Source organism: Canis lupus, chromosome 15 (assembly GCF_048164855.1).
Source record: "Canis lupus baileyi chromosome 15, mCanLup2.hap1, whole genome shotgun sequence".
NCBI classification, from domain to species: domain Eukaryota; kingdom Metazoa; phylum Chordata; class Mammalia; order Carnivora; family Canidae; genus Canis; species Canis lupus.
The window spans coordinates 49,480,591-49,508,384 of record NC_132852.1 but is presented as its reverse complement, the minus strand read 5'-3'; the positions used below and the strand labels follow the sequence as shown (position 1 = coordinate 49,508,384).

Genomic DNA, 27,794 nt, shown 5'->3' with positions numbered 1-27,794 from the left:
TAGGCGGGCGGCGGCGTGACGTGCTTGGCGCCGGCGCCCGGGCCCGCCCCTCGCGGCCCAGGCCCCGCCCCTCCCGTCCCCGCCCGCCGCGGCCGCTCAGGGCGCCGGCGCAGCGATGGCGGAGGCGGTGGAGCGCACCGACGAGCTGGTCCGGGAGTACCTGCTCTTCCGCGGCTTCACGCACACGCTGCGGCAGCTGGACGCCGAGATCAAGGCGGACAAGGAGAAAGGGTTCCGGGTGAGGGCGGCGCGGGCAGAGGCGGCCCCGAGGGAGCCGGGCGCGGGCCCCCCTCCCCCAGCACTGCCCTCCGGGGCGGGAGCGGCGCTGTCGCGGCGCCGGGGGGACCGTCGGCAGCCGCGTGTCCGGGGCCCTCGCTGGACGCAGGACGGACCGAGGTCCTGCGAGGGGCCGTGACTTGCCAGAGGGTGCCCGGCGAGCCCGCAGCCTCGCGAGGCTGGAGCCCGGCTGCCCTGACTCCTGGCCCAGCTCTCGGTCCTGCACGCTGCCGCCTCCAGGCAGGTGCTGGCCAATTGGCCTGGATGGAGATGGAGGTTTTAGGAGCTACGGTTGGGTCGACCGTTGAGTTTGGGCAACAGAAATATTCAAATAAGTTGGCTTCCGATGGCCCCGGGGGCAAAGGGCTGTGCAGCCCAAAATGTTAGCTGGGTTCAGATGTCTTTTTGTGTTTGTTTTAAAATGGCTTTGCAGGTGACTTACTGGCCTCAGTTGGGGAAGCCGGTGAACATTTTAAAACCTTGTATTTCCCCTGTTCAAACATGATTTTCTGTTGAGAAGTTCTTGGAATTAAAAAAATTTTTGTTTATTTATTCATGAGAGACAGAGAGAGAGAGAGGGAGAAGCAGGCTCCATGCAGGGAGCCCGACGTGGGACTCGATCCTGGGACCCCGGGGTCACCGCCTGGGCGGAAGGCAGGCACTAAACCGCTGAACCCCGCGGGCTGCCCTAGAAGTTCTTGGAATTTACATGTGTGTGACTTGTGTGTTTTTGCTGACTCTTGGTTGGTGTTGGCGGGTGAAGTGAGAGAGGCAGTGAGCTAGTGGCAGCAAGAGCCCTGGGCAAGGGGACCTGGGTCCTTGTCTTGCCAAAGTTAGTGGAACTTAGAGGCAAAAGCAAGTATTTTCAGCTGTCCAGGCCTCCGTGCCCCCCCCCCCTCCGATGGGGGTGTTGGATTGGTATCTTCTCCTCCAGACTGTGTAACTCTGGTGTGATTTTTTCACATGGAGGTGACTTCTTTGGCTGACATCTGAGCAGCTGCCAGGACCGGGGTGGTGCTTCCATGACTTGAATCAGTCAGTGCATTTGTCCGCGAGTCTAGGACTCCTGGAATGGTGGAGTCGTGTGTGTGTGGGGTGACTATAGAGATTGTCTCTCTCTTTTTTTGTTTTTTGAAATCGTAGGCACCTGAGAGCAGAGAATCAAAGTGACATTGTCGAGTTGGTTGAGTAAACCAGACACAGGTCTGAGACCTAGACTCAGGTCTCCTGCTTTGTGCTTTTACATGAGAAATTTCCATGCTTGCTAGAGGGTCGAACCACAGATCTAACATCAGAAAATAGCTCTACCACATGCCTGTGTTTTGAACGCTTTAGATTGCTAACTTAAATAATAACAGAAGCCACAGCAAGAGGAAAAAGCTGTATGAGCTTTGCGAAATGATGGGAACATTGCCTTTTGTCCATCACCAGCTCCTCCATCCCATCTTTCTCCACCAGGTGGATAAGATTGTGGACCAGCTGCAGCAGTTAATGCAGGTGTATGACTTGGCCGCGCTTCGGGATTATTGGAGCTACCTGGAGCGGCGGCTCTTCAGCCGCTTGGAGGATATATATAGACCCACCATCAACAAGCTGAAAACCAGTCTGTTCCGCTTTTATCTCGTCTACACCATCCAGGTGCTTGTTAGCTCACAGACTCCTTGGAGAGAGTTCTTTGACCCCAAAATAGATTTTCTTTTTAATTTCTTGGGAGGACTCTCTATGTTCCTCTGGGAAAGGGTGGAACAGTCACAGCGCAAATTATTTTTGACTGTTTTCCTACTTTTCCCCCTCCTCACCTCTAGATCATCTGACTTGTCTTCCTCATTCCTATTTCCTCTCGTTTTAAGCACATAAGCCTGGGTGGTGTTTCAACAAATAGAAGTAGCTGGGTTAGTTTGAGTAATAAAGCTTATAGCTGACCTGGGCAAATAAGCCACTTAGATTATTTGAAAATCAACTAGGAATTTTTAGGATGGCATTTATCTTCAGGACTTTAGTTTAAACCAGCTTCTTGGAAATTACAAGGAATTTGAGAAAAGAATGATGTCCTTTATGGCATTTGTAGATTATATTTGGCCTCTTCCCTGGCAGGCTGGCATCCAGAGGCTCTCTGTTGTGCAGTAATGAAGAATCTTACTTCTGGACTTCTGTGTCTGTCCCCCCCCACCCCCCACCTTGCTACCTCTTCTTTATCTTGGCAGACAAACAGAAATGACAAAGCTCAAGAGTTCTTTGCAAAGCAGGCCACAGAGCTCCAGAACCAGGCTGAGTGGAAGGATTGGTTTGTCCTGCCCTTCCTCCCATCCCCAGACACCAACCCCACCTTTGCTACCTACTTCTCTCGACAGTGGGCCGATACGTTCATTGTGTCCCTGCACAACTTCCTGAGCGTACTGTTTCAGTGCATGCATATCCTCTCCACTGCCCGGGGCTATGGGCCGAGTCTGCCGCTTGCTCTTGAGGCGATTGTTTCTTCTCCAAAATGCCCATGGACCGTTGTCATGTGTTCTGTGAGGGGGCTGGACAGATTGTGGTTATTTTTGCCAGCTGGCCAGGAAATCCTACATCTTCATTGTGACGCTGCCAAAGTAATAGCTGACATCCATGAGCCGGGACAGTAGTAGCAGTGGGGTACAAGCTCCTGGCTCTGCCGGGAGCCCTCAAGTAGTGCTGGGCAGGTACAGGGGGTCGAGAGGTGGCTGCTGCTCATTGCAGCTGGCCAGCCTTGAGAATACCCTCTCTGTGCATGCCCGGTGCCCTCCTCCCCGGTCCCCCACCCCAGGTTATTCCTTGGCTTTCTTGAGATTAGATAGCAGGTCAGAATATTTCTTGGGCCACAGCTTCCTTCCTGTGTTACCGTTTGGGTCACTCTGACAGTGACCTCAGTGTTCCTCAACTTGCCAGAAAATGGAGCAGCTTTAAGAATATGTGTATGGCTATTTAAGAGAAGGAGAATGTATGTAATTTGTAGCCTACCATGTTGACCATTTTGTCATGGAAATTCAGCATTCATGAGGCCCAGGACATCCCCCAAGGCTTATGCTCTTTAGGCTGGAATTCTAGAGGAGGAGAAGGGAATTGGGTTTGAATGGATCTGCCTGGTGAGTCACTGATAAATTGGGTGTTGTAGAGGCCCCTCCACCACGGGCGGCCATTTTGGCCTCTGGGAGGGACATCTGTGGAGGTAGGAAGGGTGCCCTTTCCTTTTGTGTTGTGGGTCTGAGTGGGAATTCCACTCTGGCCAGGTATAAAAGCCCCTCCTCCCCACCCCTCCACTGCTTTTTATCCTGAGGGCTTTCAGGCTAAACTAGCAGTGGGCTTAGGCCAGTGGTGGTTATGACTGACCATATGGACCCTCTAAGGAAATTGGAAACGTCAGTGAAGGTCTTTTCAGTGCAAGATAGTGCCCTGCAAACACACACATTGGAGCCCCAGTTCCCTTCCCTAGGACTGGAGCCCTACCTGATTTGTGCCTGACTGAAGCTGTTTAAGGTGGAAAGGCTGACTCCCTGACCCAGAATGTGGGTATTCATAGCATGTATGAGATTGTCCAGTCTGCCGGAAGCTCTCTGCTCAGTCTACACCTTTGCTAGGGAGAAGTGCAGTCTGGAGAGGGGAGACTGAGCCTTCTGCCCAGATAGTAGACCGGCAGGCCCTTGGTGTCACTCCTGAGTGTCTGCACTGACCTGGCTACAGTTTGTGTTGGCTGCAAAGCCCACTGAGTGCTAACTCTTTGCTGCTGGTGTTGGGGAGAAAATGCTCAGGTCTAGATTTACATTCTCTCTCTGGGCTGACCAGCCAGGTTGTCATGTGTGTCCATGAGTCTGTCCGGAGAAAGGCCAGATCCAGTGCCAAGGGAGAGACTCTTCCATACAGGTGTGGAGAGCCCGCAGGATGAAGTCTGTCCTCTGCGCCCTATGACTTAGGCTCAAGGGTTTTGCTGCTGGGTCAAGAGTGTGGGAAGGGCTTTTAAATCATTTCCTAGGCAGGCTTTTTCTTTAACTTTGTGCACCAGTTCCCGTGATCCTGAACTTTGATGCAGAATGCCAGAGGACCAACCAGGTTCAAGAAGAAAACGAAGTTCTTCGCCAGAAGGTTTGTTCTGAACACTCTTGCTTCTTGGGTGGGAAGAACTTCCGCTTTTCACATGTGAAATTAGGTAGTGGTGGTGGAGGGCTGGTTAAAAATAGGAAAGCACTAATCTCAGATGCAAGTGAGTCACCAGCAAGTCAGTACTGGTGATTTGGGGGCTGTCACAGTCTCTGAAAACCAGACGCCAGCTTCATGTTTAGCAGGAACAGCACAGTATTGGCAGTGAAGTTTGAGAGGAGGAAGACTGTGTGCTTTTCTGGGTCTCTTTCATACCCCAGTCCCTTTCCAAATATATCCACATCTGTGTTGCTTACAACCCAGATATAATTTTGTTATTCTGCTCAGCTCCATGACCCTCTAGTCGGGGAAAATGATAGAGCCAGGGGACCCACATTTGCTTTTACATGTCTCTGTCATTGACATCGAGGCCGCTGCAGGTCATATATTTGGAAAAAGGGAGATCAAAAGCTGTTTGCATTTTGGGTGCGGATATATTTTTATTTCAGGCATGAGGTCAAAAATGCTGAACTTTATTTAAAAATAATTTTCCATGAGAGTCCCAGGGCCTGATTTTGTCGATTCCATAGGGTGGAGGACCGAGTAGAGCTGTTTTTCTCAATGAATTCAGGAAGAAGCAAGTCAAATGAGGAAAAGAAAAAAAGTGGGATTTGTGTTGGTCTCTCTCCTCACTGTAGTCCAGAGACAGCTGCCACTGGACTGTTTACCCACTCCATGGGGAGCAGAGGCTGAGGCCGGCTCCCCAAGGCGCAGACCCAGGGGCCTCTAGAGCTGGCGAGGTTGGGTATTGGAGGTGATGTGTCTCCTCCTTAGCAGAGGGAAGGTGAGAAGATGAGGTGAGGCCACCATCTCATTCGCAAACCCCCGCCCCCCCCCCCCCCAGCTCTTTGCCTTGCAAGCTGAAATCCACCGCCTGAAGAAAGAGGAGCTGCAGCCAGAGGAGGAGGAGGCCTTGGTCCAGCACAAATTGCCTCCTTACGTCTCCAACATGGACCGTCTGGGGGACTCGGAACTGTGAGTGTGTGCGGGCTTTGGGGCATGTGAGGGCAGCACCTCCTCTCATCTGTTCCGCGTCGTCTCCCCCTGACCCTGCTGACATGGAATTGCCAGGGAGCCTCCTTGGCCCTTGCTGTTCCCATCTAAGCTTTCTGAGCAAGGTGCCGGGCCTCTGAACCTGCCCCGAGGGAGGAGGGGCCCTGCACGACCAGATGTGTGCATCTGAGTAAATAATAAACACAGATGCCCTCGTAAAGCCCCGGGCAGTCTGTGTTGAGAGCGGTGCCTCATGGATGAAAAGGTTGGCACCCAGCAGGTTGGATGCAGTCTGGTGGAAGTGTGCTCCTACCCGAGGGTTCAAAGAGGTAGGCAATTGGGGAGAGAGGCCACCTTAAAACACAGCCGGTTAAAGCGGAGGCCCCGGCCGACGGTAGTGATGGTAGCAGTTGAAGAGACCGAGGCACAGAGTGGCCCCGCAGCTAGTGGCAGGTGAGGCAGGATGCCAAGGCAGGCCGGCAGAGTCCGGACCTAGGTGGGGTCGCGTGCGCTACCAAGTGAAACACCTCTGGTTTCCGAGCTAGCATGGTGGGGGCGGGGGCGGGGATCAAAAGCAAGCCAGACCCATAACTTAAAAAAATCTTGGCTTAAATTAAGTAAAAACAAACAGGTGCAGTTAATTTTATGATGAATTTGCTAGAGCACAGTGTATCCAAAATACCATTTCTGCCCGTGACAACTATAAACCAAATATTTCTGAGATCTTGTGACCATTTTTGTGCTGAGGCTTGGCTTCCGGTGTGGGTCTTACGCCGCTGGCGCGCCTGGCTTCGGACCAGCCCGTTTCAGGTGCTCAGCGGCATGTGTGGCCAGTGGCTCTTGGACGGCAGAGAGCTGCAGGCCTTACCGTGGTGCAGAGATACTCCCTGTGGTAGAAGAAACAGTGCCAGGGGTAGTGCTTGCCCCAACGTGGGGGCCTGGACCCGGAGCCCAGGGGGCCCGTGCTCTGGGTTTCCTCACGTCCCCCTCCGGCCCCGTGATCTTGTGTGTCTGCTTGTCCAGGGCCATGGTGTGCAGCCAGCGGAACACGTCCCTGTCCCAGTCGCCTCGAGTGGGTTTCCTGTCCTCGCTGCTGCCTCAGAGTAAGAAGAGCCCCTCAAGGTTATCGCCTGCGCAGGGCGTGTCCCAAGCTCTAAGCTCAGCCAAGAAGGAGCCCTTCAGCGGTCAGGTGAGCGCAAGGCCTGCCTTTCAACTCCTGCCAAGAGGCCCCTGACATCTGACTGTACTTTCAACGTACGTGGAGTCAAGCGAGGTCTCATTTATTCTCTCCTTAGGACTGCTCTCTCTGGTGTCCTGATGAGATCCTAAGTTCACATCTCACTCCCTTTCTTCCTTCCTCCCTGCCTTTCCCTCACACATAAGTGATGGTGCTGCAGGGGGAGGGCAAAGCTAAGAGTAGAGTGGAGGCAGTGAGGAGGAAATCCACTTCCCACAGCCTTCGCCCACCCTGCTGGCCAGCACTGCAGGTGTCGTGGGCACCCTGAGATGGTAGGCGGGTGGGTGCTGCTGGCCAGGGGTGGAGCCGGGTCTCAGACTGCGTCTAGCTTGGAGGGACCTCTCACCTGGCCCCTTGCCACTACATTGCCTGCACTCCTGGGTCCTGCCTTTAAGCCTGTGACCCCCTGCAGGGGAGCGGGTGCCTGGCAGGGAGAAGTGAGCTTTGAATCTCTTCCCTTTTTCTCATTAAATTCCTGTGAACTCGTGAGAGCTTGTGATGGGGAGTTGGTGGCTGGAGGGTGAATTCAGGCCACCGTGGAAGTTTGAATGTCTGGTGATCTAAAGCAGTGTGTAGAGGAGGAGTAAATTAGAGTGGCTTCTAAATCAATGTGTTGCTTGTACAAGTTGGTATTCACTGATTCCTCAAAGGACTTTGGCTGTTCTTCACTTTTATGGAAGCTCGTAAGAGAATTTCTTTATGCCAGGTCATGTCCAAAATGGCCGTGGATCCCACTGAGTGGTTTTCCTGGCAGAGATGGTCAGAACTCACTGCTGTGGGCAACGCTTTCCAGAGTGAAAGTTTAACAGGCCCACAGTTACACTTTGCTGCTTGGTCAGGGATCCTTTCTCTTTTAATGTGTTTTTACGAGCTACAGATAAAGTAAGTCATCATAATCGCTGCCCTCCTCTCTTACCACCCTTGGCCTGAGAAGAGCTGCAAGTGATGCAGAAGTTTGGGGCTGCTCCCTGCCGCAGGGAAGCGGGGGGCTGCCCAAGGGGTGGCAGGGCTTTTTAGCACAGCCCGTGCTATTTTGCTGTTGAAGTGCAGGTGCTGAGCAGGACGCTGGGGAGTGAAGAGCGCAGGCTTCGGAGTCAGGCCGTGTACTTTCAGTCCCGGGTCCTTGTTTATCATCCTTGCTCAGATTGCTTTAAAGTCACCCCGATTTACTTGGGATGATACTAACATTTATTGCCCAGGAGAAGTTCCTGAACTGCTGTAAGAGCCCTTGGTATACGCATGCCTGACAGACTGTACACACCCAGTACGTGGTAGCAGTGCTGGTCGCATTTGGGAAGGTACTGGCCTACCGGAGTCCTCGACTCAGCCCTGAAACCCGAGGTGCCAGCAACGCAGTACGACTGTCCCCTGGCATTCATGAGGTCCCAGGGCAGTCCCAAACCAAACCTGGTGATTGCCATGGCAGTTTTTCTGAATCCCGAACCTGAAAATTCGAATTCCAGTTCTGTGGAATGTGGCTGAGTAAGTTATATTGTTTGCATTGCAGATCTCTGTCACAGTTGAATATTTTATAAGTGTAATAGTTGATGTTTGGGGTGCTAAGTCTCTTGAAAAAAAAATGCAGGAAATTCTGAAATTCAATTTCATTGACTTAAAGAAAACACGAGATGGGTTCTTTGGGGTTAAGCCTGTAGCTTTGTTCTTTATGTGTCCAGGAACTAAGTGTTACGTATTGAGATTCGCATGGGATTGGAAATTTTCTGTGCAGTTCATGTTCATGGGATGAGGGTTAGAATGTAATTCGCAGCAAGCAATTGCCTCTAAAATCTGTTCCAACAGAACTTGGGTCACCGTGAGGTATGTTAACAGAGCAAAGGTAGCTCTCTTTCCATTTCATGAATGGGGGTGATAGATATCTGCCATCTGAAAAATCCAATGTTTAGGTCACTTGTGGTTTTATTAATTTGTTAATTAGACTCAGCCTTGATACTTCAATTCTGAAAATAACTAGTATATTTGAGGTTGAGGAAAATCAGAGCATTTCAGAGTTACAGGAAGCTTAAAGGTTATCTGCCCCCCCCCTCCTGTTGGGTAGAGGAGCATGTCCTCTGATTGATTGCTTCCTGTGATGTGAAGCTCACTACTTGTTAATATGGGGATAGTTGCCTCTTAGATATTTGTAGAAACCTCTAAAAGTTTTACTTGCTGATCGTAGCTTTGCCCTTTGAGCTACTTGGACACTTCCTATCTTGCCATGCTGAGCACTCTCTGTTCATTCTTCCCTCTCCTCTCCAGTGTTTTCCTGTATGACATGACCTTCTAGACCTCTCACCATCCTGCCTCCCTCCTCTAGGGGACATTCTAAGTTTTTAATTTTTCTGTTATAATTAATACACCAAATTTGAGTGTATTAAAATTTGAGTGCTCTCTTACCAATATCAAATGCAGTTAGTTGTATGATCGCTTCTTATGACTTTAATGATACATTGCTTTTATTTTTTAATTTATTTTTTATTTTTTTGATACATTGCTTTTAACTTAGTAGAAAATGACATTTGTTTTTTTAATGAGCCACCTTGCTTTGTTAGCGCGTATGAAGCACAAAGTCTTTTTTTCACTTTTGACTCAATGGAGCTCTCTTTCTCATTTTATTTTAAGATTTTATTTATTTATTCATGAGAGACACACACAGAGAGAGGCAGACATAGGCTGAGGGATAAGCAGGCTGCCTGCGGGGAGCCTGATATAGGACTCAATCCCAGGACCCTGGGGTCACACCCTGAGCCAAAAGCAGATGCTTGACCACTGAGCCACCCAGGTGCTCCTCTCTTTACTTACTTACTTACTTACTTATTTATTTATTTATTTATTTATTATTATTATTTTTTTAATTTTTATTTATTTGTGATAGTCACAGAGAGAGAGAGAGAGAGAGAGGCACAGGCACAGGCAGAGGGAGAAGCAGGCTCCATGCACCGGGAGCCCGACGTGGGATTCGATCCCAGGTCTCCAGGATCGCGCCCTGGGCCAAAGGCAGGCGCCAAACCACTGCGCCACCCAGGGATCCTGTACTTATTTATTTTTTAAAGAGTTTATTTATTGGGCAGTCCAGGTGGCTCAGAGAGAGAGAGAGAGGCAGAGACACAGACTGAGGGAGCCCAACGCGGAACTCGATCCCGGGTCTCCAGGACCAGGCCCTGGGCTGAAGGTGGCGCTAAACCGTTGAGCCACCGGGGCTGCCTCTCTCTTTATTTTTAATGAGTAAGCAAACAAAAAAAACATAAGGTTTATTACATTACATTATTGCTATTACATTAGCAATAAATAAAATAATCAGGCCTTCCTGTTTTAAATCTGATTTATGTATAGCATTGGACATTTTAATCACATGAGCATCTTGCCCACTTGTGATGGATCATTGTAACCTGGTCATTACTACTGAAACGTTCATGGCATTGTACATGGCACAATATATGGTGATGTACACTCTGGGCTTTATAGACATCTGGAGGCAAAATTTAAGAAACAAATGGAAGTAACTCGAAGACCACAGCTCCTGAGATCTTCTAGGATCTCTGTTACAGTAGTGCCTGAGGGCACCTGCACTGCTGGCTCACCCAGCCTCCACTTTTTCTCGGTCTTTCCCTCCAGCCTTATAATGCCACTCCTTCCACTCCCACTCAGGAAGCTATGGGGCTGCCAGGTATTATAGAGATAACCTCTAATTGGCTGTAAAGAAAGCAAACTTCTGCATTTGTAACTCTTATTAGTATCAAATTACTTCATAGCTACTGAGACATCAGTGGTAAGAACAGCTGCCCTTGGGGCTGTTTCCATGGATTTTAATGGGACAGAGGAAATGGGAGCCCTCTTCCATGCCTTTTGTTCTATAATTTTACGTGTGATGAGGGCCTGTCCTCTGGGTAGCTTTGTATTACTTCAGGTGAGACCAGATTACTGGGACTTGTTTCCTGCCTCTTTTGGATGACCGCCTGGTAAAGAATATAATTTGGACCACTTGGAATGTTTTATGAATCTGGTAGTTAAGACTTTTATGAGGTTTGCTTTCAAAACTGTAAATTACCATATTATCACAGTAAACATTTATTTAGGTTATGTACAGTTGTAGCTAGACACACGTTTACCTTAACCTATTTATTAAAGTGTTCTGTGAAGTGCTGCATTCACCAGTTTTTAGCACATTATTGTTTTGTTGTTCACCATTCTTTAGTAAATAATGAGATGCAGTTGAAGGAGAAGCTCTCTGAAAGTGGATCTGATAGGTCATGTCTAGGTCCCTAGCTCTCTTGGCATAAACTACCCTGTCATTATAAAGACAGTTTTTCAGTTCATTGTGGTGCCTTCTTTTAACACTGTTTGAATTTTCCTTTTGGAGGATGGTCCAGCCCTTACCTGACCACCTACTGGACAACTTCCTTCTCATCTTGACTTGGAGGGAACCACCTGCCTTTGTACTTTTTTGTGTTGTATTTCCTGTCCTGGCCAGGAAAGTGTTACAGGGGACTTTTGTGTCAGAGGAATTGGAAGTCCATCCCAAGCCTCTCTCTTCCATAGGTATAGAAGACACACCATGTCTTAAGTGTAGCGGTGAGCAGGAGAATTAGAATGCCACAGAGCACCTGTCTGCCCTCTGTAGCATTCCCCGCCTTAGGGCTCCAGGCTGGATCCCCTGTGGTCTACGTACTTCCAGGGTGTGAATGCAATATCACGTGGGTTCTTTTCCCTTTTCTTCTCAAGGGTCCAGTGTAAAAATTTCTGGGTCACGCTGATAAATCTGTCACAACTGCATAATAGTTGGTCCAGGCTTTTTGAGACTTTCTCACTTGTCTGGATTATTATTTTGGAAAATAACTGTCAACCCAGGAAGTGATCTTTCTTTCTTTCCACAACTGTGTATGTAGCTGGTTGTAGAGTTGCCTTGGCCATGTTTAATCAGAAAACATGGCCTCTACCACCGTTTTGTTAGTTTGTTTTCTGTTTTTGTTTTGTTTTTTGTCTTTTTTTTATTAGAATGTGAGGGCTTTTAAAGATATTTTTTGGAATTCTTTCCTTTCCTTTCCTTTTTTTTTTTTTGAGTCCTCTGCTGGTTAAGGTTTGTCTGTTTCATTTTTTTAAAAACTGGCTGTTAATCCTAGTGGTCATTTATATTGTCTCTTTAGTCTCTATTTCATTAATTTTCATTCTGATCCTTGTTATTTCCATTTTTTCTAACTTTGGGCTTCATTTGTTTTTCTAGTTCCTTGAGGAGGTTGTTCATGTGAGCTCTTTTTTATTTCTTGATGCAGGCATTTATTGCTATGAATATTCCTCTTAGAACTGCACCTGCTGCATCTCATGAGTTTTGGTGTGTTGTGTTTACATTTTCATTTGTCTCAAGGTATTTTTTGGTACTCTTTTTTGATTTCTGTTTTGATCCATTGGTTGTTCAGAAACATGTTATTTAACCTCCACATATTTGTGAATGTTTAAATTTTCTTCTTTTAATTGATTTGTAGTTTGGTATAATTGTGATGCTTGATATGATTTCAGTCTTACCAAATTTATTAAGACTTGTTTTGTGGCCTAACATATGATCTATCCTGGAAATGTTCCATGTGCTTGAGCAGAATGTGTATGCTGCTGCTTTTGGATGGAGTGTTTTGTATTTGTCCTTTAGGTCCATCTAGTCTAAAGTGTAGTTCAAGTGCAGTAGTTCCTTGATTTTCTGTCTGGATGGTCTCTTTATTGTTGAAAGTGGGGTATTGCAGTCCCTAACTATTATGACATTGCTGCCTATTTCTCCTTGGTATTTGCTGTGTGTATTTGGGTGCTCCTATGTCTGTGCATAAATACTTACAAGTGTCATATCCTCTTATTGGATGGACCCCTTCATCATCACCTAATGACTTTGTTTCTTATTGCAGTCTTTGGCTTAAAGTCTATTTTGTCTGATATGAGTATAGCTACCCTTGTGGAAGTCTTTAGTCTGATTTGCCCCCGTGATCAGAGATATGGGGAGGAATCCATAGATTCATATAATCAGGGCTGGCACTCTGGGATTGCAACCCAGGGAGTGAGCACTACCTGGGGATCATGTGAGGTATGCCATGGTTTTAGGACTTCCTTGTATATCTTGACCACCTCTTCTGGGTAAGTAAGAGAAGTCTTTTTCCACTTTCTAAAACTGTGGAACCTCTTCAGTGTTCCATGAACCATGGGTTACTTACTTCTCAAAAATGGCCAGAAGTGCTGTGAGAAGGGCCTTGTCCTTGTTATGATTTAGCTCTGGGAACCTGAGTGGGAACCTCAGTGGTCCCTATGGGAGCAGTAACTTGACCTAAGCCTCAGTTCTTCCTATTAAAATAATGTCCTCATCTTTATTTTAAGGGCACATTTGTAAAGTTCCTAGCGTGGTGCCTTGCATGTGGTCAGCATTCAATGAGTAATATATTTTGGTGCTGTTATTGTTGTTGGTTTTATTTCTAAGGTTATCTTGGCCAGGAATCCTACTTATCTGGCTTCAAGATAAGCCAGAATGTGGAGCATCAAATACTTTGCCTAGAAGAAACCTCTGTTACAAGCATAAGTCGATACCCCGGAGAGCACCTCAGTCAGAAAAACAAATAACCCTGAAGGTCAGCTAGTTAGGCTCTATGTGAACTCAAGAGTCCTTTAAAATTTCCTTTTGAACTTGTCCCATGGTTTCAGGGTCCAGAGGAATCTGTTAATCATTTTAAGTTGTTTTGTGTTAACGTAAAAAATAATGAGTAGAAGTAGAAAGCGAGCAGACTTTGGTTGAGTTTATTCTCTTGATTTACGTCTTATATGCTGATGACTTGCCAAGAGATTGGCCTCAGACCTGAGTGGCTGTTGGCATATGTATTCCTTTGCTAAGAGTGTAAAATAAGGTGGGGAGAGGGGAGCAGTGTTGGCCATCACAGTCTGTGGGAATAAGGTTGGAAAGCCCAGTGAGATAATCTGGAAAGGATGAGGTGACCTTTCCTTTTCAAAAGGTTCTGGGGGTGCCAGGGTGGCTCAGTCAGTTGAGTGTCCGACTCTTGGTTTTGGCTCAGGTCATGATCTTGGGATCACGGGATTGAGCCCTGAGTTGGGCTCTGTGCCCAGTAGGGAGTCTGCTTGGGGTTCTCACTCTCTCTCTCTCTCTCTGCCCTACCTCTTGCTCGCTCGCTCTCTCATGAATAAATAAATCTTTAAAATTTTTAAAAAATGGCTCTAGATTAAGAATCTTTTCTCCATGGAAATGGGGTGGGGATTTTATTAATTTATCTGCTGTAACCTTGGCCTACTTTATCACTCTTGTCGTGAAAAGGGGCCAGAAGATGCCAATTTCTTTCCTGCCCATTGTATCTTGCTCAAAGGTCCTTGAGTTTCCGGCAGTTTCTGTTAATTTCTGGTTGCCTAGTAACCATTTCCAAATACTTCAGTTTTGGGGCGCCTGGGTGGCTCTGACAGTTAAGCATCTGCTTTTGGCCCAAGTCATGATCACAGGGTCTTGGGATCGAGCCCCACATTGGGTCCCTGCTCCCCGGGGAGCCTGTTTCTCCCTCTGCCCTCTACTCATGTTTGCTTGCTTGCTTGCTCTCTCTCTCTGTCTCAAATACATAAAATCTTGAAAAAAAAAAAAAAAAGACAAATACCTCAGTACTTGTTAACCTTAGCTGGCTTAGTCATACACTTGGCCCAAAATAGGAGAGGGTATTGTGTTCCTTTTGCCTCCAGAGAGGTGATTGTATGTTGCATAAACTTTTTTTTGTATTGCCCAAATATATAGTTGGTCGTAGATGTTTCTGACACCTAGCCTAGGGCCTGACCCTCCCCCCCCCCCCCCCGCCCCGCCCCAGTCATGCTTGGTAAGTGCTGGTCTCCTCCTCCTTACCTGGAGTTAATTGTCCTAGCTAGATAAAGGAGGTACATGTGTCTGCCTGTAGGTGAAGGATAGGGCCGGCTGAGGAGTGCTGGTGACCTGCTTCTTAAAACAGGGGAGTGGACAACAGAAAGGAGGGGGTCCAGACTGCTTAGGTCCCTTCTTGACTTTGCCCCTAGGCTGAGATGGTAATGTTCTGACTACCTCTCTGCACAGCTGGGCATGAACCTTACCCAGGGAGCTGTAGGGTAAGGAAGCTGCCCCCCGGCTTCCGCTTCCTCCACCCCCCCATTCCCCCCCACCCCCAGCAGAGGTGTCATGATGTGGGCTCAGGCAGGAAGTGACTTTTTACAACCCCGTATCTCACCCTCTAGCCTGCCAAGGGAAAGGATGCAGCATGTGGGCCCAAGGACGGGAAGACCCTCTTCAGTGGGTTGGCCTCTGGGGAGTCCAGCTGGTCACAGCACCGGCAGCGGCGTCTGCAGGATCACGGCAAAGAGAGAAAGGAGCTTTTCTCTATGACTTTGCAGGTATGGCTCAGTCTTGGCATTGTGCGGGTGCCTGCAAGGACAGCTGTGTGGCTGCTGTGGAAATAGGTGGGGTTGGTACAGCACCTGCTCTTACCTCCTTATTTCTGCATGATAATACTAGCGTGTCAGATTCTGGGAGGCTTGGCAGGAGAGCCCCGTTTCCCCTGCTTTAACCCAGATCACCCAGCCTTGCTCTTTCCCAGGACCCCTTTGTCCTGCATCCCCTGCTGGAGATGCTGCCCTGACATGCAAGGCTGGGCTGTGGCCCTAGCCCTTGCCTCGCTGAGCCCTGGGACTCACATCACCACTGAAAATGGGTCAGGGTCTACTCTTCCTGGCAGTAAAACTGCTTCTCTTTCTGTCACGTACTCAGGATTGAAGGGAAGCACCCAAGGGATTTACTGGCTTTGCCATCTTGTTGGTCATTTATCCCCTACTTGGGGCTACGTCGCCTCTTTCAGAAGCACTGCTGCCAGTTACCAGCCCTGTGCTGGTTGCAGTTTGATGGCATAGGCCTTAAGGTTCTGATCTTGAATTGTCCTCTTCTGACAGTAGGATTAGGGACACGCCTGCCCCCAGCCACTCCCAGAGAGCACCTGTCTGAGCTTGGAGGTCTCTCCCTCTGTTACATTTCTTTTGCTGTAGAACTGTGCTTTCTGTGACCCTGAGAGCACTTAGAAGAGCCTTGGGAGCCATACGGGGTGGTGGAGGTCGCCCTGGCTGATGCCCCCTGGCCTGGGCTATATCTGGGTGAATGGGTAGTAGCCATGGTGGTCAACATTCAGTGCACCAGGGAGGCAGAGACCAGGGCGGCTGTGTTCTCACCAAGCGGCAGGGTGTGGGGGGTACCCTCTGGTGCCCGGCCTTGTTCTGGCTCTGCTCTCCTGGGGTCTCTATCGTTCTGTCTGGCTGGTCGCCCCAGTCTCTTGGCAACCCCTTCCCAGGTGGAGGTGCTGGTTGGTATGGTGAGATGCTGGCCGGGGGCTAGGCTTACCTCTGACTGACCTGGCTTCCCATCCAAATCTACCCCTTGCCAGCTCTTGACCTTGGGCAAGTTATTTAACTTTCTGCTTTCAGACTTAGTTTCCACAGTTATAAAATTGGGTTAATAGTAGGACCTCAGAAGGTTTGGGGCAGGATTAAATGAGGGAAACAAACGTAGTCGCAAATACCTATTCACCCAGGTACAACCTGGCACTTACTAGGTGCTCACTGATTTTTATTGTTGGCCTGTCCTGAGTCATGTCAACTGTGATAGGCAGAGGATGCCCATGGCCCACTACTCCCTTAGCAGGGCCTGTGAGAAGGGGAAGGTCTCTAGAGACAGGCCACTGGCAGAGCAGGAACCTGCCTCTCCGACAAACCGGGTGCTTCCTTCTAGACCCTGTACCCCCCGAGGGCCTCCCGTAGCATGCTGTGGCCTGGCATCCTAGCTGTCCTGTAGCGGGTCCCCGGATGTGAAAGGCTGGACCCAAGCCAACTGACTTGTCCCTGCTTGGCTTGTCACAGAGTGCAGAGAAGAAGCCCGAGGCTAGTGTCCCAGAGGCCGAGCCCTTCCCAGAGCTCCACGTGGAGGCGCTGGAGACGCTGACGCGGACTTCTGCAGCAGGTCCCGAGGGCGGAGGGGTCCGCCCTGAGCAGCCATTCATTGTGCTGGGGCAGGAGGAGTACGGGGAACACCACTCCTCCATCATGCACTGCAGGTGGGCTCGGGTCTGTGGGGGTAGGCCTGGGCAGGGAACATGCTCCCCAGGAAGCCTGGCTTATCAGGCTGTGCATGTGAAGGTGTGGCGGGCAGGACGCACACCTGGTGGGATGGTCCCTGCTGGACCACAGCCATCCCTCTAGCATCAGAGGAGGGCTGGATAGCTGCTCTTGGCCCAGGTAACTTCTCTGTCCTTTACAACTGTGGGTTTCTGAGTTTTAGGAACAAGTTACCTTTTATTTGAACTCCCTAAGACTTAATTTTAATTTACTTTATGTTGCTTTACTTGTAGCTAAATATTTATCGTGTACAAGCTTCTAGTCACATGTGGGAAAAGCATGACCTTTATGAGGAACCCTCATGGAGTGTGGTTTTCAGAGAGTGGTTGGGCTCCCTCTCCTGGCGCAGATCGTCTGGAGCTGTGGCACAGGAGGCACCAGGGGCCCAGGAATGGGGCTGGTGCACCTTACTTGCTGCTTTGTCCCTGTTGCTTATTACCATAGGGCTCGGTACACAATAGGTCCCCTGTAAGTAGTTCTCGGACAAGTGAATGGATGAATGCTTCTAGAAATAGTTTTCACCCATCCTTGGAGTGTAGGCAGTTTGAGAAATCGTTGAGGAGTCAGCAAAGCAATTCTCTGGGTGCTAGCTGGAGAGGATGGTGGGCTCAGGCAAGGATGGTAAGAGCCCCCTCCTCTCTTCTGTCTTAGAGTGGACTGCTCGGGGAGGAGGGTCGCCAGCTTAGACGTGGACGGGGTCATCAAAGTGTGGTCTTTCAACCCCATCATGCAGACCAAAGCGTCCTCCATTTCCAAGTCGCCGCTCCTGTCTCTAGAGTGGGCCACCAAGCGAGACAGGCTGGTGAGTGACACCCATCTTGCTGCCGTCTGAGTGGGGAGCTCCCAAGGCCATTCCCCAGCATCTGGCAGCACAGGCCGACCCGAGGCAGCCAAACCAAACCCTCCCTTTTCTCTAACTGGGGGTGGGGGGCACATGCACCCAGACTGTCTCTGCAGGATTGTGTTTGGGGGGCAGGGGTGGTGGTTATTGGGTTAACAATGTTCTCTGTCAGCTCCTGTCATCTCTCCAGTTTCTAACAGCCCACCACCCGTGTTCTCAGCTGCCCCTGCTCCTGCCCAGACCCATTCCTGTGTGACAGGCTCCCGGAGAAGCTGGTGGGGCTGGTGGCCTATGGGGGCCCCTCGGGTCCTCTAAGTGCCATTAATACATTGTTCTCTTTCCTCCTGGACTTTACTACTTGAGAAAGAATTTGTAGTTAATGAGGTAAACTTGATTTATAGAGTTGTTTTTTTTTTTTTTTTTTTTTTTTTTTAAGATTTTATTTATTTACTCATGAGAGACAGAGAGAGAGGCAAAGACACAGGCAGAGAGAGAAGGAGGTCCCATGCAGGGAGCCCGGCATGGGACTCGATCCCAGGTCTCCAGGATCACACCCTAGGCTGAAGGTGGCGCTAAACCGCCGAGCCACCAGGGCTGCCCGAGTTTTCTTTCATTATATTCTATTTCGAGGACATCATACCAGACAGCCCAAGAGGCAAACCTTGTTGGTTTTTTAAAAGTTTTTGATGGGATCCCTGGGTGGCGCAGCGGTTTAGCGCCTGCCTTTGGCCCAGGGCGCGATCCTGGAGACCCGGGATCGAATCCCACGTCGGGCTCCCGGTGCATGGAGCCTGCTTCTCCCTCTGCCTATGTCTCTGCCTCTCTCTCTCTCTCTCTCTGTGACTATCATAAATAAATAAAAATATTTAAAAAAAAAAAAAAAAAAAGTTTTTGATAACCTGCAGGAATTACCCTATGGTACTAGGATCTCCGAGCTTACTCTGTACAAGTATTAGCCTGTACTGATTAACTGCCAGGGTTAATTTGAGGTTAGAATGTAGGCGGCTAGATGGTGAGCGAGAAGGGAGGATGGGAACAGCCAGGATTTAAAACTGGCAGAAATGGAGGGAAGGTCGAGGACCTCATTTAATCAGCCGGCACATTTCCAGGTGTATCTCCGGCGATACCTCTCTCCTAGTCCATAGATTCCTTTTGAAGTTTCGCTTCTGTGCAAGGTCACCTGTGATGTCTTCACTGTAACTTTTAAATGAGGTCCATTTTAGCCAGATTTCCCGAGTGTGTTGGAGGCCTGCAGAGGCCGCAGGCTGCGGTGCTGTCCTCACCTCACAGGAGTGGGCCTGCCCCGCCCCCACGGTCCTTCCTGATGGGCCTGAGCCCCATGCTCTTCCTTGCATCTCCCGCCCCTTCTCGTTCCAGCTCTTGTTGGGCAGCGGTGTGGGGACAGTGCGTCTCTACGACACGGAAGCCAAGAAGAATCTCTGCGAGATCAACATCAACGATGACATGCCTAGGTGAGCAGTCGCCACTGCCCACACTCGCCATGCTCCGCGGGGCTTGGGTCTTGCTGGGCCTTCGGCCCCGGCCCCTGGGGGCTGGGGGCGGCCCCCCTTAGAGCCGAAGCCTGAGGGTCAGGCAGAGTGCTGACCCAGCCCCACGTGTATTGCAGAATCCTGTCGCTTGCGTGCAGCCCCAGCGGCGCCTCTTTCGTCTGTTCGGCCGCAGCCCCGAGCCTCGCTTCCCAGATGGACTTCTCGGCTCTGGATATCGGCAGCAAGGGTACTAATCAGGTTCCTGGCAAGCTGCTACTGTGGGACACGAAAACCATGAAGCAGCAGGTGCAGGCTCTGCCCCTGTGGGTCTCCCCATGGGTCCGTGCGGGGTCACACTCCTGGGGTAGCTGTGCGTTCGCATCCCTGACTTCTCCCGAGCCTCATCCTCTCCTTGCTCTGGGCTCCTCAGATTCCAACTGGTGAGGCAAGTTCAAAGTTGAAGTGTTGGGAAAGTAGTAACACGCCAGTTGGGCAGATTGAGACCTGTGCCCCGAGCTTAGATGTCACACACAGCCCTTCAGAGGGCCCTTGTGGTGTCTTTAGCATTTTTAAATTTCATTTCGTTTATATTGAAAGTCTCTAAAAAAAAATTATTGGAGGAGTTCTGGTTCACATCAAAATTGGGAGGAGGGTACAGAGATCTCCCATTTACCTCCTTAGGCCTTGGCCACTGCCAGGCTTTATACCATCTCCATAGCTTTGCTTTTTCCATCATCTCACATAGTTGGAATCTCATAGCATGGTCAGATTCAGATTGGCTTCTTTCACTTGGTATTATGTAATCCAGTGGCTCATTTTTTTTTTTGGAGACAAGTGGAGTCTCTTTCTGACTCCCCATTAACCTAGTATTGTGTGGAAATGCCAGCAACAGCTGGAACTGATGCAGACACGTGCATGTTCTGAGAATTGACAGCCACATAGAAGCCACATAGAAGCTGGCTTGTGAGCCATGTGGCCCGCCTTCTTCAGGGGCCAAGGACTACCCACCTGCCGTAGCAGGAGCTTGCTGCTGGGACCCTAAGTCCTGAGAAAGAGGGATGATGTGTGAGCTTACACATGTAAAAGGCAGCAATGTTTCTTATTAAAATCAGTCTGGGCATGCAAACATGGCGTGGCTCTTGCCTTGAACAACAGCTTCCCGAGGTCACTGGATGGCACAAAGGGTGCCCATCCTACAGCTGGGCTGTGGCACAAGCGTTCAGTTGGCACCTCCCCACATCCGCCTCTAGAGATGGTGTGCATTCCCACCTCGGGGTGTCCCCGGGGCATAAGGATCGGTGCCACACCGGAATTCTCAACCACCGTGCCCTGCCGCGTCTCTTCTCCTCCTGAGGGTTCCTCGTCTTGGCAAACGTGCCCCACCGAGAAACTGGGTGTCTTTCTGGAACCAGCCTTCTCCCTCACCCCGCAGAGTCCCTGAGCAGACCTCGTCAGCTCCACCTGCAAGATGTTTCCATTCCGCCCACTGCTCTGCACTTGCAGGAACCCACCCTCGACTGGCTCTCTAGTGCCCCTCTCTGGACACCGCACGACCTCCTGCCGGGGGGACCTCCTGCCATGGCTCCCCCGACCCGCTGGAGGGAGTGGCCGGCTCTTGGCATGTCACACTGCTCCCTGTCCTTCTGGATTTCCCATCCACACCACTGTGGGCCCTGCAAGATCTGCCCCCCCACTACCCCAGCCTCGCGGTGTGTCCCGCGGCTGCAGGTCTTCCCTGAGTGCTGTCCTCTCCCTGGAGACTTCTCATCCCCACCCCATCTGGCACACCTTTGTCCTCCATCTCTCAGGTGTTTTCCCTTGTACAGCCCAGGTTAGTTAGATCCTTCTTAATCTTTCTCTTTTCCTCAAAGGCACTTATATAATAGTTTCATGTTTACTTGTGATCTTTAAAGTTTTGATGAGATACGAGTACATACAAAGGAGTGTTGCAGTCAAAGGTTTGCAATTATAATGAGAAGCTGTAACACAAGCAACTTTGTACCGTTGCAGTTTGAAAGTAGAACCTTCCAGTGCTTTTCATGGTCTTGTACGCGCTCCTCAATCTTAGTCCTTCCCTTTGCAGACAGAACTTGTCTTGAATATTGGGTGGTGGTTCTCTTACAGTTTGAGATTTAGTCGGTTTTTATTTTTTTATTTTTTCGCTAGCTCCAGTTCTCCCTGGACCCAGAGCCCATTGCCATCAACTGCACGGCCTTCAATCACAACGGAAACCTGCTGGTCACAGGGGCGGCTGATGGCGCCATCCGGCTGTTTGGTATGCAGCAGGCGTGCTTGTGGAGGTCTGGCCCCCTCCTTCAGTGTCCCACAGAAGGAGTCTTGCACAAAAATGCAAGACTAGACTAGAAGCTACTGCAGAAGTCCCAATTTGGGATGCTCGAAGTAGAGCTTAACTTTGGTCCAAGCCTGCTTCTTTCAAGACCTCTGTGATCGTTCACCTTGCACGTGGTCAGTGTGGTGGGGCTTAGCAGTCCTTGAGTCTGGAGCTGTTGATCCAAGTCCTGCGTGAGATCCAGGAGGACACATAAGTAATGCCGTGCTGTCTGCCTGGTGTGGCTAGTTCGTTCTCCTGGTAAAAGCATCAGAACAGTGTGCTTCTGAGTTATCCGGCACACTGTCTCAGGAGCCCTATGCAGGTCTGCCCCCAGGAGAAGCAGAGTCTGGGAGGGAACTAGGGACCGTGTCTAGCAGACCCCCCAGGTGCCCTGGGGGGACCTTACAGAGGCTGCCTGGGAAGGATTTGTTTGTCTCCCTAGACTTGCTGGCTGCCCAGATGAGCTCAGGCTCCCCTGGGGATTCCTGAACCTCATTTTCAACCCAGGGAAGAAAGCTTCATTTTAGATATGTTAAATCGATGATGAATACACTGGAGGAGAGAATGAGCAAACTGAAAGACCTTTTGGGCAAGGGTCAGCTCTGTGATAGCTGTAGGTCCCAGGAGGCCCTTGGCCCCACAACCGTTCCTGCCTTTGGGCATAGGGCAAGGGGCGCTTCCTGTTGTGGGTGGATGCCTCCCCAGGGTCTGGATGGGGTTCTTTTTTTTTTTTTTTTGGATGGGGTTCTTAGTGTTCTCTCCTTGCCTCAGATATGCAGCAGCATGAGTGTGCCATGAGCTGGAAGGCCCACTGCGGGGAGGTCTACTCTGTGGAGTTCAGTTACGATGAGAATACCGTGTACAGCATCGGTGAGGATGGGAAGGTAGGTGGGAGCCGGATTTTGATGGGAAACTCCTCTTCCTCTGGCTCAGGCATCTGAGATTCCAGAGAGCACCAGAATGGCATGAGGAGCTGAAATTAATCCTGGCCATGCCCTTTACTAGCTCCGTGACCTCGGGCCCCTCTCTGCCTTAGCGCGTCATCAGTATGTTAGGGGTAGTGATAGTAACCAATCTCTGGTGAGGTTTGAATAAGTGTGGTGGGAGTTGGCTATCAGAAAAGGGGAGAACCCAGCCTTCCTCCTTGTTGTAGCAGAAGTGACTCTTCCCACTCTAGGTGGATCAGTGGGGTCCAGATTAGGGCCCAGGTTGTGAGGGTGGTCACAGTGTGACGTGTAGACATGCTTCCTCGAGACAGTGTGTATAGGCCAGGGAGGAGTCAAGAAATGTAAAAAGGAAGTCAGGAGATAAAAAGTGAAGGTAAGTGCCCCCTTATGTGTTCTTTCTGGAAGGACACGTTAGGATTTCTGGAAAGGAAGCTGCGGTTGGGAGGCAGGCAGGCCGAGGTGGGAGGAAGACTTGTTTTTCCCGTATACCCCCCTGTACTTTGGATTTTACACCATGTACCTGTATTATTCATTGAAAACTGTAATTACAAAGTGAATTCTTCATTTGAAAACTATGGGAAAGAATTTTTAAATTAAAGCTTGACTTCCTATTTGAGTAGGATTCTCAGTTAAGAGGTTGTCACGCAGGCAGCCAGTCCATGGTGTAGACGAAAGGATTATGTACACTACAGTACATGAAGCCAGTTTGTAACCATACTGCTCGTGTTCAGTGGATTACACTGCTGAGACAGGGGGAGGATATTGGGAATTTATCCTCTCTTTGCTTCTAAGTCAGAAAAATCCACTTGGGTTCTAACCCTAGAAACAACAACAACAACAGTAACAATCCCTTGGAGCATTCCCCCTGCTTGAGTGATGGGAATCCAAAAATGGGTAGTTACCTGCCCGCTTCTTCTCTGGGAGTCAGGCCAGAGAGAAAGTTCAGGCTCTGCTGTGAAGTTGCGGACTCTTTCTAAGATGTTCTTCTCTAGAAAATTGTTTAACTTGTGTTAGGGAAAGACAGACTGGGGAGTCGTCCCACTAGCTTTCCTTGTGGCCTGTAGACCCACCCCCTCTCCCCTGGGATCCGTCCCCCCCGTCCCCCCCCCCCCCCCCCCCCCCCCCGCCCTGCCCCGGCCTGGCCCTGGAGAGCCGTGGCCAGCCCCCACTGAAAGAGCGTTCAGGTTGTGTTTTGTGGTTGCAGTTCATCCAGTGGAACATCCACAAGAGTGGCCTGAAGGTGTCTGAGTACAGCCTCCCCGCGGACGCCACGGGCCCCTTTGTGCTGTCTGGCTACAGTGGCTACAAGCAGGTTCAAGTGCCCCGGGGCCGACTCTTCGCCTTTGACTCGGAGGGAAATTACATGCTGACGTGTTCGGCCACAGGGGGCGTCATCTACAAGGTATGGGGGTGAGTGGGGCTGTCATGGTGGGCAGGGGGCTTCCTGGAGGTCTGGGCCCAGCTGAGTGCAGGGAAGCCCCTGACCCAGGATGGATAGCGCCTGGGGCCCCCTGGCTACAGGCCTGGCAGGGGGCTGGCCCCCTGCTCGGGATGGGGACGTGGCATGGCATGCTCGTCCTTTTCTTTGCTTGTCCCATCTGCTGTCCTTTGACAAGATTCTGGCCCTTGTCTGCTTTTGTTCCTTGGGAATAATACCTGTTAGAGAAAGTGTGAAAAAGTAGGGAGAGGCATTGGGAAGTGTGTTGGGTTGGGGCGGGGAGCACCCCGCACATGGAGAGGTGGACCGCTTTGTGACTCATCTGGTATAGATATATTAGTTTATTGGAGGTGCCGTGGGTTACGGACATTCCAGTCCATGGCCAAGGTGAAATTCGGGGCTGTGGTTTATCACACCATGATGTCAGTTGTCCAGTTTGGTTTTGTCCCTCAGTTGATGTGCTTGCTTTAATTCTCACATCCGAGCTTCTCTGATTCGTGTACTTTTCTGGTACAGTTGTCTGAAATTATAAACCTCTTCTGTTTTATTGGTATTGTCAAACCAGTGAGGAGGATTTGAGTTGTAGTCTAAGCATATGTTTGTTGTTTTTTTTTTAAGATTTTATTTGAGAGCAAGAGAGGGTGATGAGCAGTGGGGGAGGGAGAAGCAGATTCATGCTGAGCAGGAAGTCCAGCTTGGGGCTCCATCCCAGGACCCTGGGATCATGACCTGAGCTGAAGGCAGATGCTTCACCGGCTGAGCTGCACAGGCGCCCTTCGGCATATGTGTTTGGTAACCATGCCAACCTGTTCTTAGCCTCAGTGGTAACTCTGCCTACTGGTAGTGTTCAGTGTGTAGGTACAGAGCCACAGGTATAGTGTTCTCTGGTTGGGGGCTCTCCACGCCCCCATTGCCATGGGTCATCTGTCTGTGGACAGCACATGCTGTGGATGGCAGTTGTGTGCAGGCATCGGCCTAAGCCCTGTGGGTGGACGCAGGGGAGACCGTGTGATCCTGCTCTTGTGGAGCTCACGCTTAAAACACCCACATCCTAGACAGGGCAGGGTACTGAGCCCAGGAAGCTGGGCAGGGGCTGAGTGCTGAGGGGAGACCCCTGCAGGGCGGTGGGGGGTGGGCGGTGGTCTGTGAATGTGAGGCCTTCCGAGGAGGTGGAGGAGGAGTTGTTGGGAGGACAGGGAGTGAGGCAGGCCTTGGGGCCCCACAGGGACAGAGGCAAGTGAGAGCACTGGAGCTGGGGGAGGCGGAGGGGAGTGCAGAGGAGGTGGCATCAGGAGCCATCTAGACCATTGATCCGGAGCACGGCCCCAGGTAATCTGGGTTTACCATCAGTGAGGCTCTTTTCCACAGATGATGCGTTGAGTGGCTCTTGCCTTCTTAAAATTAGCTCTGTAATTTCTTGTAATTGCTGTTAGAAGATGCTGTACAAAGCTTTTGGTTTGCAAGCCTAACTGGATTTTATTGGCTAAAAACTGAGTTTCAGTTATGCTATACTTTGTGTATGGTTTTATGTGTGTTGTATGGATTTTTGTGTATTTTTAATCATGAGCCTTTGTCACTTGTGTTTTGTCCCAGTCAGCCTTTGTCATTTGTTCCCATTAGCCTTTGTCATTTGTCTGGAATGCCTCCTCCTTTCCTGTTCTCTTGCTGCTGGGTAGGGATGAGAAGGTTCTGGAATTCTGCTTGAGCCAGGGTGGCTACTGTGGGCTGATGGTTTGCAGTCAGACTTGCTCTGTGACCAGTTGATGGGTTGCAGGATTTCCCTCTGTATAATTTTTGAAATGCTAGATACGGGGTCTCCTTACTTAAGGAATATAATGAATTTTTGATCCTATTTTTACAGACTTTAAACAAGCTATGATTTTTAAATTACAAAGGCCAACGACTTCCGGTTCTTACTCATGGGTGTTGTCTGTAGCTGGATTGGTCATTATGCATGCTCCTGGCTTCCCCTTCCTTGATACCTTCTGACTCCTCATGCTGTGGGCTGAGTCCTGGTGGCTGGTGCTAGTGGGAGAGAGGCCGGGCTCCTCCGGGGTCCTCAGGGCCCTTCCTGGGCGCCACTGTGCTGGGTCCCGCGGTGGATGACCTGCAGCTTGCACTCCTGGGGGAAGCAAATGGGAAACCAACCAGCAGAAACCCGATCTAATGCTGGGGAGCAGGGAGCCATGTAGGGAAAGAACTGGGTGTAGGTTGGGGTGGGCGCAGAAGGCACCGGCCCACAGTGAGTTAAAGGTGGTAGAGGAAATTCTCTAGTCTTTTCAGGTGTGTGATATGGTTTTCCACCTAAGACAAAGGAGTAACTATAGTGGCCGTGTTTGTGACACCTCCTCTCTCCTGTCTTGCAGCTGGGCGGGGATGAGAAGGTTCTGGAGAGCTGCGTGAGCCTGGGCGGCCACCGAGCCCCTGTGGTCACCGTGGCTTGGAGCACGGCCATGGACTGCGGGACGTGCCTCACTGCCTCCATGGATGGCAAGATCAAGCTGACCACCCTCCTGGCTCATAAACTCTGAGGGGACCCACCCTGAGGGACACCACGGAAGCAGTATTATTCCGAGGGGAGTGGAGAAACAGGACAGGAAGACAGGGCACTCTGCTTCCCACCCCTGGCCAGTGTGGGGACTCCTCAGGGAAAGATTGTCCTGGAAATCGGGCACTGCCGGGCTGCAGTGAGCACACGGGATCCACATGGAGTGGTGGCACGTGTGTCCTAGAGACCAGCATGCTGGGTAGTGCAAGAGGCATGCTCCAGGTGGCAGGGAGGAAAGTTCAGGAAGCAGGAGATGCAGTGTGATGGCTATCCTGTTGGGCCAGGAGGGGCTGACAGGGATTGTGTATATATTTGCTCATTTTTCATCTTTTTTTAAAAAAAGAATGGTCTCGCAGTCAGCTGGTATGTCTTTCTGGAACATGTGTGTGCAGCAGAGCATCTCCCTTCACCCTTTGCCCTTGAAGAGGCAGGTGTTGCCAGAGGCAGCCGGTCGGCTTTGAGCCTAGGCCTCCCGTGCCAGCTGTGCCAGCTGTGGGGCTGAGCCATGTGGCAGGGTTGCTTTGCCGTAGAGCTAAGATGGCCCGTCTCACTCCGCTGGCGAGCTGATGGTTGTGCTGTCGCTGTTTCTTTGGGCTCCAGTCAGGCAGGCCATAGCATTCCTTTTCTTCCCTGCATTGCTGGAGCTTCTTTGGGATGAGGTTAGGGTCTGAGGCTCTGGTCCTGCCTGCTCCACGTGGGTGTCCCCTCCCTCCGCCACTGGGGTTCCTCTCTGTCACCTTTACATCCTTGAGGCGGACTGGAGCTGGCCACCAGTGCTGTGTGCTGATGGTTGGCGAGAGGACTGGGGCCAGGGGGCCAAGCTTGCTTGGCCATCTGAGGTGGGGGAGGTGTGGCTCTCCGGCTGCAGATGGGGGACAGATGGCCTTGGTGGCCAGGCACTTGGGCAGTCGTCAGGCCTCTGGGCTCCAGCCCACTTCTGGTGGTGCAGGTCTGTAGTGGGGTTGCTCCCAGTTACCTACTTGTGGAAAATCATGAAGTCGGTCCTCAGGCCTGGGCTCCCGTCCGCTGGGATCTGGGAGGAAAAGTAGGTATTGAGGTGGCCCAGCTATGAGAACACCAGAGGCTGGTAAGTAACTCCTTGCACATTTTTACTTGTTTCTGCCTTGGTAACCCTCTCTTCAAGTGAGGAAAACCAAGACGTCTCCATTTACAGTTTTCCCTGTTTTCCGCAGTGAAACAGCAAAGTATCTCCCCTAGTGATTCAGTAGGACATTTAAGGAGCCGTCGTCACGTGTTTCATTTGTGTGACAGAATTCACTGTTTAGCCTCAAAGCTTTGTTTCAGTTTCTCTTCTTACCCCTTCTCTCTTCTCAATATGGTCTCCGCAGCTACCGAGATGTCTAAGGATCACAGAGAAACAAAGAACACTTGAAAAGCTG

General features: G+C 50.5%; 1 protein-coding gene across 6 annotated transcripts; it reads left to right on the top strand.

The window, feature by feature from the left end:
* Window positions 1–73: 73 nt before the first annotated feature.
* On the top strand, window positions 74–27,794 carry WDR91 (WD repeat domain 91). 6 transcript variants are annotated; one of them, XM_072777309.1, is made up of 15 exons: window positions 74–238; window positions 1,735–1,914; window positions 2,628–2,688; window positions 4,292–4,374; window positions 5,273–5,403; window positions 6,445–6,610; window positions 14,879–15,034; window positions 16,544–16,737; window positions 17,450–17,600; window positions 19,017–19,111; window positions 19,267–19,435; window positions 21,296–21,404; window positions 22,233–22,345; window positions 23,613–23,810; window positions 26,213–27,794. In XM_072777309.1, exons 1-15 carry the CDS (start codon window positions 116–118, stop codon window positions 26,375–26,377), a joined length of 2,094 nt encoding a protein of 697 aa, XP_072633410.1. In that variant the 5' UTR covers window positions 74–115; the 3' UTR covers window positions 26,378–27,794. The 6 variants fall into 6 exon arrangements, with proteins under 6 accessions (XP_072633410.1, XP_072633409.1, XP_072633414.1 ...); XM_072777308.1 differs by having other exon boundaries at window positions 2,481–2,688; XM_072777310.1 differs by lacking the exon at window positions 74–238 and adding an exon at window positions 849–987 and having other exon boundaries at window positions 2,481–2,688.

Bases quoted from the DNA above. Each gene is read 5' to 3' on its own strand.
- WDR91 (XM_072777308.1), top strand. From the start codon at position 116: ATGGCGGAGGCGGTGGAGCGCACCGACGAGCTGGTCCGGGAGTACCTG. The intron at 5,404-6,444 runs GTGAGTGTGTGC...CTGCTTGTCCAG, and splicing joins CGTCTGGGGGACTCGGAACT to GGCCATGGTGTGCAGCCAGC. The intron at 19,436-21,295 runs GTGCAGGCTCTG...TTTTTTCGCTAG, and splicing joins CGAAAACCATGAAGCAGCAG to CTCCAGTTCTCCCTGGACCC.